A 19,317-nucleotide genomic window follows, 5' to 3' on the forward strand; every position below is an offset into this window, starting at 1 on the left:
TATGTACTTCTGGTTTCATCCCTGCCAACCACTCGACCACCGTGCAGCCCCATTTCTTAATATTTTCTAAATATTTAGACTCTTCAAAGTAAATGTCCGTCTCATAATTAGGACTTTATTTCCCGATTGACCTTTGAACTTCTATGATATTACAATATGATCAAAAGACGACGGATTCTGTGCTGAGCTCCAGGCTGGCGGCGTCAGGATGCTCTGGCTGCCTGTTGGCCACGCAGAGCTTCAAGTTCTGGTGCCGCATCCTTCTCCGGTACTTCGCCCGTCGCCCTCTGTCCCCGTAAGCCGCTTGCCTCGGGGCGGACGCGTGCATCGTGTTGTAAAGGACACGGAACAGGAATCTGTAGAGGAACAGATGCATGGACGCCATCTCAAACGATGCAGACTCAATGTGGCTTTTAACATTATTAGAGCCCTGCAGGCATGAAATAGCATCCCTATAGTAAGACTTACATATCACATGAAGTCTTTAGCCAGACCGTCATACCTGGGCAACAGTGCCGTCACCGTAGTGAGAGCACACACCATGTAGAAGAGCGGATGGGACATCTGGAGAACTTCTACACCCACGGGGTTGGTGGGGGGGCTGCAGGTCACACAGCAAACACTGAAGATCAGCACGAAGGCAAAGTATGACCCCCCGCTGAGCACCAACACCCCAACATGAATCCATGTCTGCAAAGAAGCAGCCAAGATTAGAAGGACCACTCGGATCTTCTGATGCGGATCTTCTAAAAGTCCACACTGGACATGGAAATGTGAACTTAAGGAGGGCATCAGTGATCTGACCAGGGTGTGGCTCTCGATGACTTGGTGCAGCAGGATGATGAGAAGAGCCGAGGCGTTGATGGGCGACCCGAAGGACAGCTCTCCGACATCCGATCCAGCGTAGGCCTGTTGGACGGACGCCGACGTCACACCGGGATACTCCCATCAACACCGGGATTCCAACTTCCAACATGGCAACGTGTACTTACAAAATAAGGCACAAAGAAGCAAACCAGGCTTTGGTAGAAGGCGTCCAGGACCGTGAACCAGAAGGCCAGCGAAGCGTAGACCTGAGGACAGACAAAGTTCTCCCATGGTTCTTCCATGACTGGAAAGGGGGGTGCAGCATCAAACCAAGGCTTTCACCATTTTCCATCACTTATTACAATATCTTCATCTTCAATATCGCCACTGGTGTCCTCGGACTGGCTGGCTGAGGTTGACGTCCCCAAAGTGGAGACCACCATTGTTCCTTGGGACGTTCACCAGAGACGTACAAGATGAAGGCCCTGCCGCTGTTGGTCCATCCTGCTCCTTCGTGTCTACACAGCATTTGCTTGTTTGTACACGGATTTACATTTTATGACAAGTAGGTTGGGTAAAAATAATAAAGTCAAAATATGGAAATAAAGTCAGAATTATAAGAAAATTTTACAAGAGCAAAGTTGAAATAGTTTTTAAAAATTGTAATAAAACTGCAGTCATGGTCAAAAACAGCAAAAGTTGTGTACATATTTATATACCCTATTTTATTACCCTATAAGTCGCTCCGGAATATAAGTAATAATTAATAATATAAGCATAATTAGGTAGATAAAAAACATACTATATATATTAAGTCACACAAAGTAGATCAAAAAATATATAAGTCATCCCGGAGTATAAGTCGCACAAGGTTAAAAATGCATAATTAGGTAGATAAAAACATATACAAGTCATTCCAGAGTATAAGTCGCACAAGGTTAAAAATGCATAATTAGGTAGATAAAAACATATATAAGTCGTTCCAGAGTATAAGTCCCACAAGGTTAAAAATGCATAATTAGGTAGATAAAAACATATATAAGTCGTTCCAGAGTATAAGTCCCACAAGGTTAAAAATGCATAATTAGGTAGATAAAAACATATATAAGTCGCTCCGGAGTAAAGTCGCACAAGGTTAAAAATGCATAATTAGGTAGATAAAAACATATATAAGTCGCTCCGGAGTATAAGTCGCACAAGGTTAAAAATGCATAATTAGGTAGATAAAAACATATGTAAGTCGCACAAAGTAGACAAAAAAATATATAAGTTGTTCCGGAGTATAAGTCGCACAAGGCTAAAAATGCATAATTAGGTAGATAAAAACATATATAAGTCGCTCCGGAGTATAAGTCGCACAAGGTTAAAATTATGCATTTTTAACCTCGTTTTTAACCTTGTAACCTATGTTTTTATCTACCTAATAAAAACATATATAAGTCGCTCCGGAGTACAAGTCGCACAAGGTTAAAAATGCCTAATTAGGTAGATAAAAACATATATAAGTCGCACAAAGTAGACAAAAAAATATATAAGTCGTTCCGGAGTATAAGTCGCACAAGGTTAAAAATGCATAATTAGGTAGATAAAAACATATATAAGTCGCTCCGGAGTATAAGTCGCACAAGGTTAAAAATGCATTATTAGGTAGATAAAAACATATGTAAGTCGTACAAAGTAGACAAAAACATATATAAGTCGCTCCGGAGTACAAGTCGCACAAGGTTAAAAATGCATAATTAGGTAGATAACAACATATATAAGTCGTTCCGGAGTATAAGTCGCCCAAGGCTAAAAATGCATAATTAGGTAAACAAAAAACATACTATATAAGTCCCACAAAGTAGATAAAAAATTAGGTAGATAAAAACATATATAAGTCGTTCCGGAGTATACGTCCCACAAGGTTAAAAATGCATAATTAGGTAGATAAAAACATATATAAGTCGCTCCGGAGTATAAGTCGCACAAAGTTAAAAATGCATAATATTATTATTAGAAATTATAATTAATAATTATAAATTATATATTAAATTATTAGGTATTAATTGTTCATTTTTAAGTAATATTTATAAATGATTAATTATTATTAATTATAAATATTAATTTATAATATTTTATTTTAAATTTATATTTAAGTAATAAGTTAAAAATAATCAAATGAAAAATTATTTGTATATATTAAATGTGAATTATGGGTAAATACATGTAAATATATATATTTTAATATTATAATATTTCAAATATATGGTCAAAAATGATGAAGAATTCTGATTTTACTTTAGTTTATTTCATAGAATTTTGTTGTAAATACAAGAAAATAATGACAAATTTGTTTAAAAAAAATAGAAGTAGTATTGAGTCCACACAACTTATTTTTTTGTTTGTTTTTCTGTATGTTTTTTTTTTGATGGAGTTATTTCTTGAAATATTACAAAAAGTCTGTTAAGGTGGTGGCCTTTGCATCCTTGCATTTAAATATTAGTAAATATTGAGAGGCTGAAATCAGAGAAACGATGAATTGAGTACCAAAATAATGGATTATTAATGGATACATTAATAATAATAATAATAATAATGCTTACATTGGATTATTTATTAATCAGCAGTGTGAAAAACAACCAAGGCATCCTGGTTACTTCCATCTGGAATCGAACCCCTGCTGGCCGTGTACGTGTACGTGTACGTACCTGAGAGGCGTGCGGAGAATGGTAAAGCTCGGGCATTCGCATCAGTCGATCTGCAGCGACGTCTTTATCGAGAATGCCGTAGACGAGCGGAGGAGCGGAGGTGAAGATCAGGTTGAAGAATATCAGAACCCAGGAGTTGGTCATGACGCTCCCAGAGAAACCGCAGAAGAACTGGTACCAAAACAGCAGGTTGACAAACATCTGGAGGACAAAGGAGGACACTCTTAGGGATAAAAGTCCAAGTAAGGAAAAAGTTCTGGAAGAGATCCCTCACCACATTCTTGTAGATAAAATACAGGATCATGTTAGCAAGACGAGAGAAGCACCAGTGGCCGTGGACCAGCAGCAGCTTCCTCAGGTGTTTGAACCTGGAAATGGCAAAGTCGCTGGCCATCACAGCCTGGAGGAGAAAGACACAACGAGGACAAGGACATCAACGTGTGGAGGAACACAACAAAGGAACGATGAACGAGTTGTGTCCGACAGCAGCTCCTGTGTGGACGTTTACTGTAGATGTCTTCTTTGATCCTTGGTGGTGGTCTATACTGGCCACACATGCTGGCAGTGGGAAGACCTGGGTTCGATTCCCCATTTGGGCAACTCTGTGTGGAGTTAGCATGTTCTCCCCGTGCGTGTGTGGCACAGGTACTGCTAGCATGCTAGCTTCATTGGCCACTCCAAATTGTCCAATTTCTTAGCGCCATGATAGATGGGTCACATGACCATTGACGTTTCAGGAGAAAGGAGGATACCTGCATTCCTTCCTGACCGGATATCCCGATGCCCACGTCAGCCACTTGGATCATGCTGACATCGTTGGCCCCGTCCCCTAGGAGAACCACAGCCCTGCTATGGGATGGATGCTCCAAGACCAGTATGGTGTCGGGTGCCCCGCAGTGGGCTACACTGTGCTTACCCACTGCTAGCGTCATGACGTTGAGCTGGTCCCGGACCAGTCGCACCACTTGGCTCTTCTGCAGCGGAGTGGAGCGGCAGCAGATGACAGCCTTGCAGGAGCTGCTCACCTCCAGAAAGCGGCTCTTTGCTTCTTCTTTGAGGGCCCAAGCAAGCGTCCGACCATCTATGATTAAAATGAATCCTGAGGATGATTCCTCGGGAGTCCTTCTACTCGGGTACGCTTCACGCTGCACTTCCAGTTTGAGCTCCTCCAGAAGTTCAGCGCAGGCTTCCTAAAAGAAGAAAGAGCTGAGGAGCATGAAGCTGAAATATCAACAATGGAGTATTCCACCAGCCTTCTGCACCATCCAAACTTGGTACCTCCAACCTAAACATCTCCTGACCTTGCTTTCACAGTTGGCCGTCAGAAGACGGTCACCGGGACGAATGAGTCCACAGGCATAGGCGACGTTGATGGCCGTCTCCTGTTTGTCTCCAGTCAGGACCCACACTTTGATACCGGCTCTTTGAAGAACATCCATCGTCTCTGGCACGCCCTCCTGCAGTTGGTCCATGATGCCCGTGGTCCCTGGAGATCCAGAGGGACCTTTTAGGTCTACTATGGGTTGCACCATGAGACACCGTGATCTGATCCTCACTATCATTATGCTGGAGCCTATCCCAGCTGGACTCATTTACATTCATACCTATGGACAATTTGGAGTGGCTAATTAACCTAGCATGTTTTTGGAATGTGGGAAAAAAACGGAATGAAACCCGGAGAAAACCCACGCATGCACGGGGAGAACATGCAAACTCCACACAGAGATGTCCAAATGGGGAATCGAACCCATGTCTTCCCATCTCCTGCCTGTGTGGCCTGCATGCTAACCACTGGTCCACCGTGAAGAAGACATCTACAGTAAACTTCCACACAGGAGCTGCTGTCGGACACAACTCGTTCATCGTTCCTTTGTTGTGTTCCTCCACACGTGATGTCCTTGTCCTTGTTGTGGAGCCTATCCCAACTGGACTGATGGCCAGCCAATCACAGGGCACATATAGACAAACAACCATTCACACTCACACTCATACCTATGGACAATTTGGAGTGGCTAATGGATAAGTGGGAGGAAAGAGGGGTACGCAACATCAACGTGATGTCCTCCTACCCAAAAGAGTGAGGTTGGTCTCTAGTCTTTCTGCGGAATCAAACAGCAGCTCGTCTCGGTTGTCAATGCTGCTCTCGGCCAGCGTATGTCTCTGCAGCCACGCCTCATACTCCTCTTCCTCCAGCACCTGGAAACAGGAAGTCACAGCAGCTCAGCATCGTTAGCGTCCACCACAATGTTTCATGAGATAGTGAAAAACCTTACAACCTTACACTTGATGATCAAAACTGCCCCCCCCCCCATTAGATAGTTACCTTTTTAGCAATGCAGAGAGTACGAAGGCCTTCTCGAGCGTAGCCGTCTAAATGCTTCTGGGTTTGTTCTCGAATGTAGTCGGAGTTCTCCGCTGCCTGTTCTGCACCTGAACGTGACAACATAACATCTCATTCATTCTCTACCACTTTTTCCACGCGGGGGTGCTGGAGCCTATCCCAGCTGTCTGAGAGGCGGGGTCCACCCTGGACTGGTGGCCAGCCAATCACAGGGCACATATAGACAAACAACCATTCACACTCACATTTATACCTATGGACAATTTGGAGTGGCTAATTAACCTAGCATGTTTTTGGAATGTGGGAGGAAACCGGAGTACCCGGAGAAAACCCACGCATGCACGGGGAGAACATGCAAACTGAGGGTGGAATTGAACCCTGGTCTCCTAGCTGTGAGGTCTGCGCCACTAGACCACTAGACCGCCGTGCCGCCCACACAACATCTCTTTCATTCATAATTCAGTCATTCCACTAATCCCTCCTTTATTGCTGTTTATACATTTCACACCCGACTGTGATAAGTGAATTTCCGCAAAGTAGGATTCCTTATTAATAAATGGAATACTTTTGTAGCGACAACACAGAAAACCTCTTTTCAACCTTGTAAATATGGATGTAACATTATTAGAGCCCTGTAGGTATCAAGTAACACCCCTATAGTCCCTTTTAAACTCATATATATATATATATATATATATATATATATATATATATACACATTATATATACATAAATAAGACACAATAAGCCACTTAAGACATAAATAAGACTTGTCTTGCTGTTAATGTGTTTTCCGTCGGCTCCAACAGTAGTCTGTGCTCGGGGTTTTTGTGTCTGTTGCGAGATCATTCAAACCTGCAATAAAGGCCTGTTGTTCTGGCAATGAGTCTGGTGCTTGTGTGTCTCCCTGAGTAACCCGTGTAGAATACTACATGTCATTCATGACGTCTTTGAATGATACCGTATTTCCCGGACTATGAGTCGCACTTTTTTTTTCATAGGTTGGCTGTTCCTGTGACTTATACTCCAGAGCAGTGGTCTCAAACACACGGCCCGCGGGCCAAATGTGGCCCGCAGGACACTAGTTTGAGGCCCCCGCCTTGATATGACAGTTTAATGTTTGATATGGATGCTGTATGGTATCATGTACCCAGAAAAAATGATTACGTTTGATTCATGTTCATGTTAAAGGTTAAATAACTGTTAATAGTTATCCTCCCTATCCGTGTGGAAGTGGTAAGTTTTTGGCTGTTTAAGTTTAAAGGAAATAACTTGAAGGCTACCTTTTAGGTCACTAGCTCTCTAGTTTGCGAGTTAGCATGTGTCTCAAGACGTAATGTCTATTTCGGTCATTTTATGTTAGTTTGTAAAATAAATTACCCGCAAAAAAAGCAACTTATACTCCAGTGCGACTTATGTATGTTTTTATCTACCTAATTATGCATTTTTAGCCTTGTGTGACTTATACTCCGGAGTGACTTATAGTCCAGAAAATACAGTAATTCCATAATTAGTATGTTGGTGTAAATGGCTACACATACAACATTAGTTTCATCATGATGGAATGAAAATTATTATGATTATGCAAACCAAAATGCAGCCCAAGAGGTCCCAACTCATCGTGGAAATAATACAAGTGGAAAACACACATTTCAGTAGTGGGTTCAACGCCGCCACCGGCGCCGATGACACGACCGGCTTTTCCCGATTTCAGTAACTAGCCCATGGGCAACATTTACTACAGATGTAGTCATCTAACGTTGCGTTAGTTTATCCGTAATCGTAACGATAACCATAGAAGCAGCAGTCTGCGTCACTGTGGACGTCTGATGTCGGCATACGTTGCTACAAGAGCTTCATATCAGGTGACTGCTGGTGTACGACATTTGCAAAGTGACGTTTATGATGCAGATGATGTGGGCATCCCCTTTGCGACCGCCGTAATGGGCACGCCTGATATCGAACCCTGATGCACCATGAAGCCCCATAAATGACGGTACCCTGCTGTAGTTCTCCAGTACCTTTCGGTGTCTCAGCCAGGTCCATGATGACCGAGTCCGCTCCCTTGGTGTAGACCACCACTTGTCCAGTGACGGGGTGGCGGACCACCACAGACATCCGCTTCCTGTTGGAGTCAAAGGGCAGGACGTGAAGGAGTTGGACGCCCACAGTGCCAAGCCCAGGCAGGTTTACGGTGAGGCTGTCTGCACCCCGCCCCCGCAGCGTGCAGTGGTAGGCTCTGGCGGCATGGACCAGGGCTGCTTCGTCTGGACTCTCAGCCTCATACAGCAGTCCATCATCTGCGTCACGTTCAGCCGTCACGTTCTTGCTATAGTTCTCCACCTGCTCCTCGTGTGGGGAGTCTAACCTACGCCTGCGTTGGGAGGTTTCAACGTTATCCTCGTGGTTTACAGCCTCTGTAGTCCTACCAGGTGGAGGAGAGCATGTGAAGGTGGCCATCTTCTCTCGTGTGAGGACACTATTGGAGCAGCGAGGCTTTTCTCTTATTTCAGAAGGTGCAAGTGTAGGAAAAGCTGACAGAGATGATGAACTGACGCCATGGAACGTCATTTTCATATCTTCTCCAGACGTCTGTGCCTCAGCTACCTGTAAGGATAGAGAAGTTGCCGCCATGACACAATGACTGGACCACCACAATTTGCAGAGGTGCGTTTCTCTCACCGTGTATGGAGGCTGGCTTGGAGAGGAGACCACGACGGTATTGCAGACGGCCAACGCCAGGAAAAAGTCCATGATGGAGGCGGCTTCTTGAAGGGATGTGGTCTCACAAGAGCCAACACCTTGAGGAAGCGGTGGAGAGCGAAGACGGCTCAATTTCTTCACCAGCTCCGGGTCTGGTATCACCTCCTTTGCCTGATGAATGAGATACAGGAGCCATAAGTGTTGACTCGTCATGGACAGAACATGACCAAAGCATCCATGATACGTAGATGGTAGTTGAGCTACCACAGTAGAATATCACATCTCTAGCAAAATGTCCCTTGGAGTTTGAAGATGATAGGAACCATGGAAGCCATTTGTAAAAAAAAAAAAAAAAATCATAGTTCTTTCACAAAAATGTACTAATTCAATACAAAGTCATTATTCATTCACTCCACAGTGAAACCGGTGGTGGTAATGTACATACGTAGCTACAGCAGCCCTGGGGTTAGCTCATTTGCAGCATGGCTCACCCCAATTAAAAACAGCTTTGCGGACAACAAAGTGTGTTTGAGGAGTGTTTGACGAGCGCCGCTTGTAGGGCGGAGGTGGTTTGAAAGTTCCTCTACCTCGACAGGAAGTGTGTGCGGATGCGCTGAGCTGGGGTTGATGCAGGAAGAGTCACCGCCGCAGGCAGATGGGACGTCACTCTTCTCCGCCTCGTACAACTTGAGTCTTCGAGCTGATGACAAGCACATAAAACACGGAAATGTAACCCCCTCATATGTCAAGAAGGGGGGGGGGGCGGGGGGGGCAAAGCTTTCCCAGTGAGGGAATTGTGTAAAGCAACACATGTAGCTATGCTAACATGTTAAGATACTGCATAGTCATCCCTCGCTAGATCAATCCCTTCATTCATTCATTTTCTACCGCTTATCCTCACCAGGGTCTGGGGTGCTGGAGCCTATCCCAGCTGTCTTCAGGCGAGAGGCGGGGTCCACCCTGGACTGGTGGCCAGCCAATCACAGGGCCCTTTGCTCAGCTTTTCAAAGATGAATGAATGATTGCTGTTGACTATGGTCTATCAGTAGTAAAACAATACTACTCATATGTAGTATTGTGGGCGGCATGGCGGACGAGTGGTTAGCACGCAGACCTCACAGCTAGGAGACCAGGGTTCAATTCCACCCTCGGCCATCATCTCTGTGTGGGGAGTTTGCATGTTCTCCCCGTGCATGCGTGGCTTTTCTCCGGGTACTCCGGTTTCCTCCCACATTCCAAAAACATGCTAGGTTAATTGGCCACTCCAAATTGTCCATAGGTATGAATGTGAGTGTGAATGGTTGTTTGTCTATACTATGTGCCCTGTGATTGGCTGGCGACCAGTCCAGGGTGTACCCCGCCTCTCGCCCGAAGACAGCTGGGATAGGCTCCAGCACCCCCGCAACCCTCGTGAGGAAAAAGCGGTGGAAAATGAATGAATGAATGTAGTATTGTGGTCACCAGGCATGGGTAATACTACAGTAAACCTCGGATATATCGGACTCGGATATATCGGAAATTCGCTCACAACGGACAGATAAAAAAGAACCAATTTTTCTGTAATGCATTTCCAATAAAAATTCATTGCATATATCGGATTTTTTATAACGGATTTCGCCTATTTCGGACAAAATCTCCAGTCCCGTTCCAATGCATTTCCATTAAATTTCCCTCGCATATATCGGATGGCCGCATCGTGGCGCTCCGATTCGCCGAATCGTGACAGGCCGCTATACGACGTCATTTGCAGCGTTTGCAGCGTTGCCTGCGTGTCCAGGTACATTGGAAACATAGTCAAGGAAGTGCCTTTTTATAACGGATAAAATCCGATTTACGCATATACCGGATATAAATCCGATATATGCGTAAAACTGACATTTTCCGGTATACGCATATAACGGATTTCGCTAATATCGGACAAAACCAGTGGGAACAATTGAATCCGATATATCCGAGGTTTACTGTACATTGATGACGTGAGACATTACATCACATCAGTCAATCGTCACGTTGGAGATACGACATGACAACTGGGACATCCCGCTGAGGAAACCGGAGGAATGATTTGAGTATTCCGAGCCTTCCGAGGGCTGCAGTGTGTCTTTATGGATGTAAAGCTCTGTGTGGTCTATTTCTATTCATACCCCATCAGGACCGGTTCTGGCAGACTGCTGATGCGTGTCAGTCAAATGTCAGCAAAGTAATCTGCCAATGACGTACGACACACTTTGACACGCCAATAAAGGGTGGCGGCGTAGTTGTCGTCTTTGTACGAATCCCATTGCTTGTACACTAGAGGGGAATTTTAAATAGAAATGTTAAGCGGTACTTACCGTTTTCCGCATGAGGATATTCGATCCCATGAATACTGCAACGGCAAAACACCATCTTGTTCTCAGTGAGAGTTCCAGTCTTATCAGAGAACAAGTACTGGATCTGACCCAGGTTCTCGGTGATGTTGAGAGCCCGACACTGGATCCTGCAGTCCGCATGCTCGTTGTAGAGGGCTTTATCGTTTTGAATGAAGTAGATTTGGCCCAGCTTCACTATTTCGATGGACACGTAGAGAGAGATGGGGATCAGCACCTGGGAACACATGACTATGTTTATTGGCAAGATGGCGGATGGCATACGTGGCTTATTCAGGCGTAGATACATGCTAGATGTATTTTATCCAAAGTTAGATGTTTTGGTTATTATTGGAGATAAATATTGATTGTGGATTGCTGCCCATGTTGTAGTGTAGAGGTTTGCAGTCCGCTCTTTTTAAAACTTGCTACTTTTGGCTGAGCGATCGTCCCCACTGGAAGTTACTATTGTAAAAAGTTACGTCATGTCAGGCGTATCAATAACAATGTAGTTGAAGATGAAGCGTCATTTATAACTCTTCATATTGGATGGTTGGTTGGATGGACAGTTGGGTGGACGGTTGGATGGATGGCTGGGTGGATGGATGGATGGATGGTTGGATGGACGGTTGAATGGATGGTTGGTTGGATGGACGGTTGGATGGATGGCTGGGTGGATGGATGGATGACGATGGGTGGATGGATGGTTGGATGGATGGACGGGCGGATGGTTGGATGGATGGATGGGTGGATGGTTGGATGGGTGGATAGACGGATGGATGGATGGATGGGTGGTTGGTCGGATGGACGGTTGGATGGATGGGTGGTCGGATGGGTGGATAGACGGATGGATGGGCGGATGGTCGGATAGACGGATGGACGGTTGGATGGGTGGATAGACAGATGGATGGATGGGCGGATGGACGGTTGAATGGATGGATGGTCGGATGGACGGTTGGATGGGTGGATGATGATGTTGGGTGGATGGATGGATGGTCGGATGGACGGTTGGATGGGTGGTCGGATGGACGGTTGGATGGGTGGTTGGTCGGATGGACGGTTGGATAGATGGATGGTCGGATGGTCGGTTGGATGGGTGGATAGATGGATGGATGGGTGGTCGGATGGACGGTTGGATGGATGGGTGGTCGGATGGACGGCTGGATGGGTGGATGGTCGGATGGGTGGATAGACGGATGGATGGGTGGTCAGATGGACGGTTGAATGGTTGGGTGGTTGGATGGATGGTCGGATGGACGGTTGGATGGATGGTCGGATGGACGGTTGGATGGATGGGTGGTCGGATGGACGGTTGGATGGGTGGATGGTCGGATGGGTGGATAGACGGATGGACGGTTGGATGGGTGGATAGACGGATGGATGGGTGGTCAGATGGACGGTTGAATGGTTGGATGGACGGTTGGATGGGTGGATAGATGGATGGTCGGATGGACGGTTGGATGGGTGGATGGTCGGATTGACGGTTGGATGGGTGGATGGTCGGATTGACGGTTGGATGGGTAGGGTGGGTGGGTTTATTCATCTCCAAGAGAAATTCCCAATAGCAATGTACAGCAGTATAAATGATTGTTATCATATTGTTTGAACCACATCGGCCCTCGGGGTGTCTGCTGATAAAAAGGAGACAGGTTAAGTCCCCATTGGACCCCCACTTGTTTACAATCTTAGGAAATATTTTAGGAAAGTTTCAAGGTCAACGTTCCTTGCAGGTTTAACTGAACATGCGACTTTGCGTCTCTGCGTGAGACAAAACTAAATAGTGCTTTGAGGAAATGTACCGACATTGTACCTGTAACACGATGATCATGGTCCAGAAGACGTAAAAGCCAGCCAGGGCAGGAGGTGTCTCCTCATCAGTCACAAAGACGGCATTTTGGAGCTTCTTCAGCCAGAGGCCATGACCTGAGGAAGCAGTGGCATATCCACACGGAGCCATCTTAGAAACAGCAACCACCGCCATGACCTTGATGAACGTTGTGTTAAACGTGTCCTTTGCGTGTCAGAGTGGGTACGCACCAACAGCAGCAGTGAGACACATGACGAAGAGCAGCAACACGCACCACAGGACATCGACGTTCAGGCGCTTCTCCAGCTGACTCCATTTATATCTTGGCCCGCTGTTGTTCATCAGAGCTTTGGTTTCATGTCCTGTACCGCATAGGAGGGTAGCATGGACTAGCATGAACTCAGACGTAACCTTTGATGCCGTGCCGTGGTCTTACCAGCATAGACCACGATGCCCACCACGGTCTCTGTAGTACGAATGGTGCAACCTCTCAGCAGCAGGTTGTTGTTGTGCAGGCCGACACGAGTCCCATTGGGGTGCTCCCTGAGGAAGACACACTTTCCAGTTCCAATCCAGCAAATATCACATAAACGCACCAATGCGGACCTCCTTTCTGTTCTTACATGAAACCTCGGAACCTGCCCAGGTCGTTGTTGGGATTCTCACATTCGATACGGCCGTGGAAGCTTTCGGGCGTAAACTCCACTCCCTGGAAAAAAAATAAAATCGAATGATATTATGTGATATTATACACACATAACTGTAAGTGTATGTCATTTACAATTATTTCAATTTGTAATTGAATGTGATATTGATGAAATGACATTAGATGACTTTACACGAACAACACACACACAGTTTGAATAATGAGGTTTCCGACATTTGGGGTTACTTTTGACCAATGAAAACACTGGCCTAATTGCCTGATTGTGACCCTAAAAAAGGGGTGTCCAAAGTGCGGCACGGCTCTTTTATTTTTTATTGGCCCAGTACATTCTGATGGAACAATGGACAAATCTGCAGTAATTAAAAAAAAATAAAGCTAAAATATTTAGACAAAAAGTTGCAATTTTACGAAAATAATGTAATATTTTAAGGAAGAATGGTGAAATATTAAATACATAATATGAAAGAAAAAGAAGTCATAATAGTCATGATGTGCTATATATATCACTATATTGACAGTTTCTATGGTAACCATTATGTCATTGTATGGTCATATCACCTTGTACTTCGGTACGGGACAAAAAATTACAAAATTTTAAAATTAAAAAAAAAAAACAGTGGAATGTTTTATCAGAGCTTTTCTTGTATAAAATCGGAACCAAAGCAAAGTTTATTCATTTTTCTGTTTTTAAATGCATTTTTTGGGGTTTTTTTTTGGAAAACCTGATGCGGCACAGCCTCGCCCAGACCCTAGCTCCAGTGGCCTAGGTAAATTGAGTTTGAGACCCCTGATGTACAGTATGCAGGAAGTGAACAAATTCCAACATTAAAAAAGGGGTGTCCAAAGTGCGGCACGGCTGTTTTATTTTTTATTGGCCTAGTACATTCTGATGGAACAGTGGAAAAATCTGCAGTAATTAAAAAAAATAAAGCTAATAATTTAGCAATTTTAGCAATTTTACTAGAATAATGTAATATTTTGAGGAAAAATGTCATTTTTGGTGAAATATTAAATACATAATATGAAAGAAAAAGAACTCATAATAGTCATGATGTGCTATATATATCACTATGTTGACAGTTACTATGGTAACCATTATGTCATTGTATGGTCATATCACCTCGTACGGGAAAAAAAATTACAAAAAAAAAACCTTAAACTGTATTATGGAAAGCAGGAAGTGAACTAATGTAACAGTTAGTGATTATAAAAGTACCAGATGGAGGGGTAGGATTTAATAAGCTTTGCTTCTTCCTACTCCTTTTGGACATGTGGAACTGGGAACTGATTATGGGATGCACTCAATTGGAATCTGATGCATGTTCAAATGAAATTAAACCATTACCATAATATGATAAGAAACAAAACAAGTTCTAATTTTGGGAATTTTGGGTGTTTCGGCAATGTCAAAATATTTTGTGGGAATAATTTTATAATTATGAGATTTTGCAAGAAAGTTAAAATGAAAATTAAAAACAAATCTGAACTGGGAAAAAAAACAAAAATCAAAATATGCCATGAACAATAAGAAAAAAGCTCCTCACATGAAGCGTACCTGCAGTGGAAGGCCTGAAACCACCTGCCTCTGTTTCAGGTTGGTCTCTCCATCCAGGTTGGCCGTCTCAATGTAACATACGCCGCGAGCGTCGGAGGAGTGCAGCAGCAAAATGTCAGCAGGGATGATGTCATTGCAGGACAGACGAACGAAGTCCCCGACTTGAACGTTTTTCCAGCATCTCTCCATGTAGGCTTGCTTCTTGCTATAACGTGACCACAGATTACATGACTGAATAAGACACAGGGTTCAAAGCGTGACACAAAGTTAGGTTTTTCACAAAGAAGGCCAAATGTTCCCAAAGAGGAGACTGAACCACGGAAGAAGGTCTCAGGTTCTCCTTGGCACCATCTCTCACCAGTACTCCTGCTAGCTAAAGACTGGGATGGACGCATGACGCCAAAAGCGGCATCTGTCCTGCAACCAATGTGGACCGCATGGCTAATCGCTAGACGTGTACCAAACCCAAAGTCCCACAGCAAAAACCCTGATTACAAATACAGGAACCGTTCCAGCCCTGCTAGATACCGACTCAAATGTGAATAAGAAGACTTAGTAGAAGAACCGACCTGCGGTAAACATAGCAGATAAGTTAATCAGGTGATCAAATCTAAACCTGCGGTAGTCTTCCCAAGTATCTTTGAGCACCAGCTGAATAGGAACCACAGCGATCTCTGTCTGGAAGGCTTCCACCAACGCCACAAAGCAAACATTGGCAAAGCGATGGAGATGCTCCAACTCGTTTTGGGGTAAGAAGGAGAGGAAGGAGAACTTTGTTGCTTTTGTATAACTTGATTTCGTTTCTCGGCCGGTTGAAGATGAAGGAGAAGCTCCAAGCCATCCATTCAGTCCCGTTCAGTCCACTGCACCAGGGCATGGAGAACCGCCTGAAGGTTTCCGTTTTCAAATGAGAAGCTTTGTTCTGAAGCCGCTTTGATACGATTTCTAACCAACGTGAAATGTGAACATCTGGATGAGGGGCCGCGTTGGCCCACGACAGGCAAGGTGGTGACACAAAGCTAATAGTCGGCTCAGCTCATGAAGGAAATCTCTGCCACTCCTTTCAAAGCCACACATTCGGCAAACAAGGACAAGGTTCATGTTTTACAACTCAGCATAAAGACGGAAGATTGATGAAGATTGTGATGGAGTATCTTGTGGACATATAAACTTTGGACAATCCACCAGGGAGTTCAGCGTTCGGTCCAATTTGCCTCATTTATTGTCCCCTGGTAGAGCCACCACCTGCGGGGGCAGGGTGCCCTGGGCGAGGTTGAGACTATATCTAGTCGGACTCACCTTGACCTAGAGTTTGGGTTCTGGAACCAAACTCCTCAAGAGGGGCTGGACCTTGTTCTACTCTGGAAGGGGTGTTATACCAAATCAAATCAACTTTATTTGTATAGCACTTTTCCTGCAAAGACATGCAACACAAAGTGCTTTACAGAATTAAAAACAATTACCACAATTAAAAGGAAAAAACAAATACAGTAAACCTCGGATATATCGGACTCGGATATATCGGAAATTCGCTCACAACGGACAGATAAAAAAGAACAGATTTTTCTGTAATGCATTTCCAATAAAAATTCATTGCATATATCGGATTTTTTATAACGGATTTCGCCTATTTCGGACAAAATCTCCAGTCCCGTTCCAATGCATTTCCATTAAATTTCCCTCACATATATCCGATGGCCGCATCGTGGTGCTCCGATTCGCCGAATCGTGACAGGCCGCTATACAACGTCATTTGCAGCGTTTGCAGCGTTGCCTGCGCGTCCAGGTACATTGGAAACATAGTCAGGCACCGTTTAAGCACCGGTAGCGCTTCAAAAGTACGTTGCAGGTCTGCACTGGTCACTGAAAGGGACTTGAACTCACCCACAATACACTTGCACCACTTTGTTGTTGATGTTTTTGTCAAAGAGGTAGCGCCTGTAGTCTTCCAAGGCATCTTTAACAGCGATGACGGCAAGAACCACCAGCAAAGGAATCATGGTAATTTCCTTCTGGAAGGCTTCAACAACCGGGACCCAGTTCAGCAAGGCCAGGAACAGGAAGTAGAGGTTGGCCGCTCTGCAAAAAAGGCCATAGCAACATATGAAATCTGGTTACTTCATATAAATATAAATGCAATAAACACCAGCTTTAACCGTATCAGCAAAAGTCAGTTCCTCACATGTGACATTTTTTGTTGTTTGTTGACATTGTTTTCCTCCATTTCTGCATATTTCATGGGGACAGATATACAATGTTGTCCCTTGAAAAGCTACATAATGCAATGTGATGGGTGAACTCATGTTTGGGACATTGTGTACAGTATGTACAGCAGGGGTCTCAAACACGCGGCCCGACACTAGTTTGAGGCCCTCGCCTTGATATGAAAGTTTAATGTTCGTGCGGCCCGCGCAAGTTTGATATGGATGCTGTATGGTATCATGTACCCAGAAAAAATTATTACGTTTGATTCATGTTCATGTTAAAGGTTAAATAACTGTTAATAGTTATCCTCCCTATCCGTGTGGAAGTGGTAAGTTTTTGGCTATTTAAGTTTAAAGGAAATAACTTGGAGGCTACCGTTTAGGTCGCTAGCTCTCTAGTTTGCGAGTTAGCATGTTTCTCAAGACCCTGCAGTTGCGCAATATGTTGTAAATAAAAAGAGTATAAATGTGACTATAGTCGTGTTTTGTCATGTCTACAGGGCTCTAATAATGCTTTGTTCATTTTAATCTGAAAAAAATCATTTGTCTACCCACCAACTATATGTGGTTTCTTAACTTTTTATTATTTGCCCTTTTATTATTATTATTATATTTATTTATTTATTTATTACTGAATGATTGATTGATTTTCTTTATTCTTGATCTTATTTTGTGTAGAAAAATAAAAATGAAGACATTTGAGAACAGTGGAATGTTTTATCAGAGCTTTTCTTGTAGAAAATCGGAACCAAAGCGTAGTTTGCCCACCCCTGGCCTAGTACATTCTGATGGAACAATGGAAAGATCTGCAGTAATAAAAAAAAATAAAGCTAATAATTTAGCAATTTTACTAGAATAATGTAATATTTTGAGGAAAAATTTCATTTTTGGTGAAATATTAAATACATAATATGAAAGAAAAAGAACTCATAATAGTCATGATGTGCTATATATGTCACTATATTGACAGTTACTATGGTAACCATCATGTCATTGTATGGTCATATCACCTCGTACGGGACAAAAAATTACAACAACCTTAAACTGTATTATGGAAAGCAGGAAGTGAACAAATGTAACAGTTACTGATTGTAAAAGTACCAGATGGAGAGGTAGGATTTAATAAGCTTTGCTTCTTCCTACTCCTTTTGGACATGTGGAACTGGGAACTAATTATGGGATGCACTCAATTGTAATCTGATGCATGTTCAAATGAAATTAAACCATTACCATTACCATTACCATTACCATTTCTGCATATTTCATGGGAACAGCTATACAGTGTTGTCCCTTGAAAAGCTACATAATGCAATGTGATGGGTGAACTCACGTTTGTGACATTGTGTACAGTATGTGTACAGTACGTACAACGACATGTCATCACCTTTAAAGTCAGACATTTACAAGGAGATGTATTCACCACGCACCCGTCCTTGCACCCCTTAAAAAGCTTGCAGTCTTACCTGCGAAACTGCTGAAACAAGTTCAAGGGGATGAAGGTCAATATGCTGTACTTGGTAGTGCAGATGGCGTTGCCCTGGTAACCTCTGGCCATGTCTTTGACCTCGTGCTGCCGGTGGCCCTGGCCAGCCAAAATGCTTCTTCTCGTCTCTCTCCATTTCTGCAGCGGGATGTGGGAATCCAGTGAACCTTTGGTGTGCAGGTCGTCATGGGTCGAGTACCGACCTCGGCCCGGTTCTCGTGCTAAGAGCTGCCAACATCGACGCTGCACAGAGTGGAGGCGTTCCATCCGTGCAGCAGGTTGGCTTCTATTCTTCATCCACTCTCCGTCCACTCTGGACTTCAATTAGGTCCTCTTCCTGTGACATAAGAAAAGTCATGTATTGCATCACATGTACAAACCGGCCAATCATTGGCCATCTGAGAGGAGTCAGTGAGGAAATTACAGCTTTTTTTATTGACAGGAGCTTCTCCAGGTCCAAGGGCAGTGGTCCTGTACATTTCGGACATGTTTCGCTCCACATAGAGCGGCGAGGCCGCTTCCTCCACAATGAACATAAATCCAAAGAAATGGGTTTCAAATTCTGGCAGGACTGTGTAAAATTATAGAAAATGTAAACCTGTTCAATTGTTAAAATCTGTCTGTTTAAAAATTATTTTGAGAGAATTTTGCAGCTACACTTTATTAAAATGTAGTTTACATTTTATTTATTTCTATTCTTATTTTCTATTTT

General features: G+C 43.7%; 1 protein-coding gene across 4 annotated transcripts in view; it reads right to left on the bottom strand.

The window, feature by feature from the left end:
• Positions 1-19,317, bottom strand: part of atp10d (ATPase phospholipid transporting 10D) — a 20,367-nt gene continuing 1,050 nt past the window's right edge. For 2 of the 4 annotated variants that reach the window (XM_058078673.1, XM_058078672.1), the window contains 21 exons: positions 18,586-18,942; positions 16,803-16,997; positions 14,919-15,123; positions 13,320-13,405; positions 13,133-13,239; positions 12,927-13,058; positions 12,700-12,812; positions 10,875-11,127; positions 9,129-9,241; positions 8,521-8,712; positions 7,860-8,445; positions 5,821-5,927; positions 5,567-5,693; positions 4,799-4,983; positions 4,250-4,687; positions 3,772-3,897; positions 3,498-3,698; positions 993-1,073; positions 805-909; positions 503-690; positions 1-356 (listed from right to left, as the gene is read on the bottom strand). In XM_058078673.1, the coding sequence (XP_057934656.1) occupies positions 161-356; positions 503-690; positions 805-909; positions 993-1,073; positions 3,498-3,698; positions 3,772-3,897; positions 4,250-4,687; positions 4,799-4,983; positions 5,567-5,693; positions 5,821-5,927; positions 7,860-8,445; positions 8,521-8,712; positions 9,129-9,241; positions 10,875-11,127; positions 12,700-12,812; positions 12,927-13,058; positions 13,133-13,239; positions 13,320-13,405; positions 14,919-15,123; positions 16,803-16,997; positions 18,586-18,902 (4,053 nt within the window). In that variant the 5' untranslated portion in view covers positions 18,903-18,942 and the 3' untranslated portion in view covers positions 1-160. Of the gene's footprint in view, positions 357-468; positions 691-804; positions 910-992; positions 1,074-3,497; positions 3,699-3,771; positions 3,898-4,249; positions 4,688-4,798; positions 4,984-5,566; positions 5,694-5,820; positions 5,928-7,859; positions 8,446-8,520; positions 8,713-9,128; positions 9,242-10,874; positions 11,128-12,699; positions 12,813-12,926; positions 13,059-13,132; positions 13,240-13,319; positions 13,406-14,918; positions 15,124-16,802; positions 16,998-18,585; positions 18,943-19,317 lie in introns of all 4 variants that reach the window. The other 2 variants (XM_058078675.1, XM_058078676.1) reach the window with 2 other exon arrangements.

This window comes from Doryrhamphus excisus, chromosome 7 (assembly GCF_030265055.1).
Source record: "Doryrhamphus excisus isolate RoL2022-K1 chromosome 7, RoL_Dexc_1.0, whole genome shotgun sequence".
Classification (NCBI taxonomy): domain Eukaryota; kingdom Metazoa; phylum Chordata; class Actinopteri; order Syngnathiformes; family Syngnathidae; genus Doryrhamphus; species Doryrhamphus excisus.